The 1,489-nt window shown below is 38.8% G+C and overlaps 1 protein-coding gene across 1 annotated transcript; it reads right to left on the reverse strand.

Moving 5' to 3' along the window:
• Positions 1–92: 92 nt before the first annotated feature.
• Positions 93–413, reverse strand: LOC103311809 (ATP-dependent DNA helicase pif1-like; the record flags this gene model as incomplete). Its single annotated transcript, XM_008191522.1, has 1 exon — positions 93–413. A coding segment is annotated over exon 1 (321 nt), but the record flags the coding sequence as incomplete, so codon positions are not given.
• Positions 414–1,489: the final 1,076 nt, after the last annotated feature.

Raw genomic sequence — 1,489 nt, forward strand, 5'->3', positions numbered from 1 at the left:
TACAGAACTTCCCTGTAGACGATGTTCTTGGTGACGAATCGCCCGCTGTCGTCGGCGTACATGCCGACTCTCACGGACTGTGCGTTTCTCACCCTCGAAAACGCTACGTACAGCTGCCCGTGAGTGACAGGGGGCGACGTCAGTAGCAAACCTACCCTGTCGAACGTCTGGCCCTGCGACTTGTTGATTGTCATGGCGAACGACAACCTCACCGGGAATTGAAGGCGCCGCAGTAGGATGTGCAGGTCGTCCTCAACGCTGGACGTGAGCGGTATCTTGGGCAGGACGATGTCTTCGTCCTGTGGGTCACCGCCCAAAATTTTCGCCTTGAAATTGTGAGTCCGCAGTCCGGTGACCACCAACCTCGTACCGTTGCACAGTCGTCTCCTAGGATCGAGATTTCTGAGCAACATCACGATGCACCCCACCTTCAACTTCAGCCGGAACGGCGGCAGGCCGTCCGGTACCAAAGCGTTGAGGAACTCTGTAGGGAAATTGGCCACTTCGTCGGCCAGTAGTATATATTTGTATGTTCACAGCCAGCTTTTCCACGGTAATTTTTTTTTTCAAGGGGGAATGTCCCCATTGGAGACTTTAATTTTACCGTGTAACACATTTCACACTGATTGTCTACCAAATTCTACCTCGTAAAAATATTTAACGTCATCAAATTTTTAGGAAATCTTAAAACTGAAATAATTATTTCAAGTAAAAAACACAAATTATTAAATAATATTTTTTTTTTATTGTTATAAATTAAGTCTTAATTATATTTACACAAGTTTTCTTACTTCTCTAGTAAAAGGTACATATTCTACAATACGATCATGAATTAATAAACAGTAAGCAGTCACACCTGCAAGCGATTCTGAAGCTTCAATTTCCAATTGAACATCCACTGCTGAGGCTGTAGCTAAATCGTTCTGTTTTGAAGTGTCGATAACTATAATTGGTGCGTTTGCTAGAAAAGTAGATGGACTCAATATCGGGTAACGAATACTTTTTTCATAGTACGATTCTTGAAACGATGTATACATATTATATAATAAAGTAAAATTATTTTTAGAAAAATCTAAATTCAAATTATCGTAGGGATAAGCTATCGAGTTTAGAAATACTTTAACGTTTGTTAGATTACAATGGTCAAATATACTACAATCTTTCGCTAACAAATTTTTACGTCCTTTTTGTAAACCAATAATTATGATAAATCGTGGTTTTTCTAATTTTGAAGCAGTTTTTAAATTTCATACAACTTTTTTAGTGGTTCCGAGTTCAGGATATTCAAAAGTTTCAAAAGATCTAAAAGGGATAAACAAACTTTTTTCTTTTTCTATAAAGTTTCAATAATTTCAACCTTTCTTCATCATCGACCGTTATATGTGGGAACCTTCCCGGACTATTTTATTTAAAGTGACTTTACCTTCAGTAGCAGTTGCACCACTTTTAACTTGTAAAGCATTTAAATCACTATGACTTCGGGTTAATA

This window comes from Acyrthosiphon pisum, unplaced genomic scaffold (assembly GCF_005508785.2).
Source record: "Acyrthosiphon pisum isolate AL4f unplaced genomic scaffold, pea_aphid_22Mar2018_4r6ur Scaffold_20396;HRSCAF=21093, whole genome shotgun sequence".
Lineage (NCBI taxonomy): Eukaryota > Metazoa > Arthropoda > Insecta > Hemiptera > Aphididae > Acyrthosiphon > Acyrthosiphon pisum.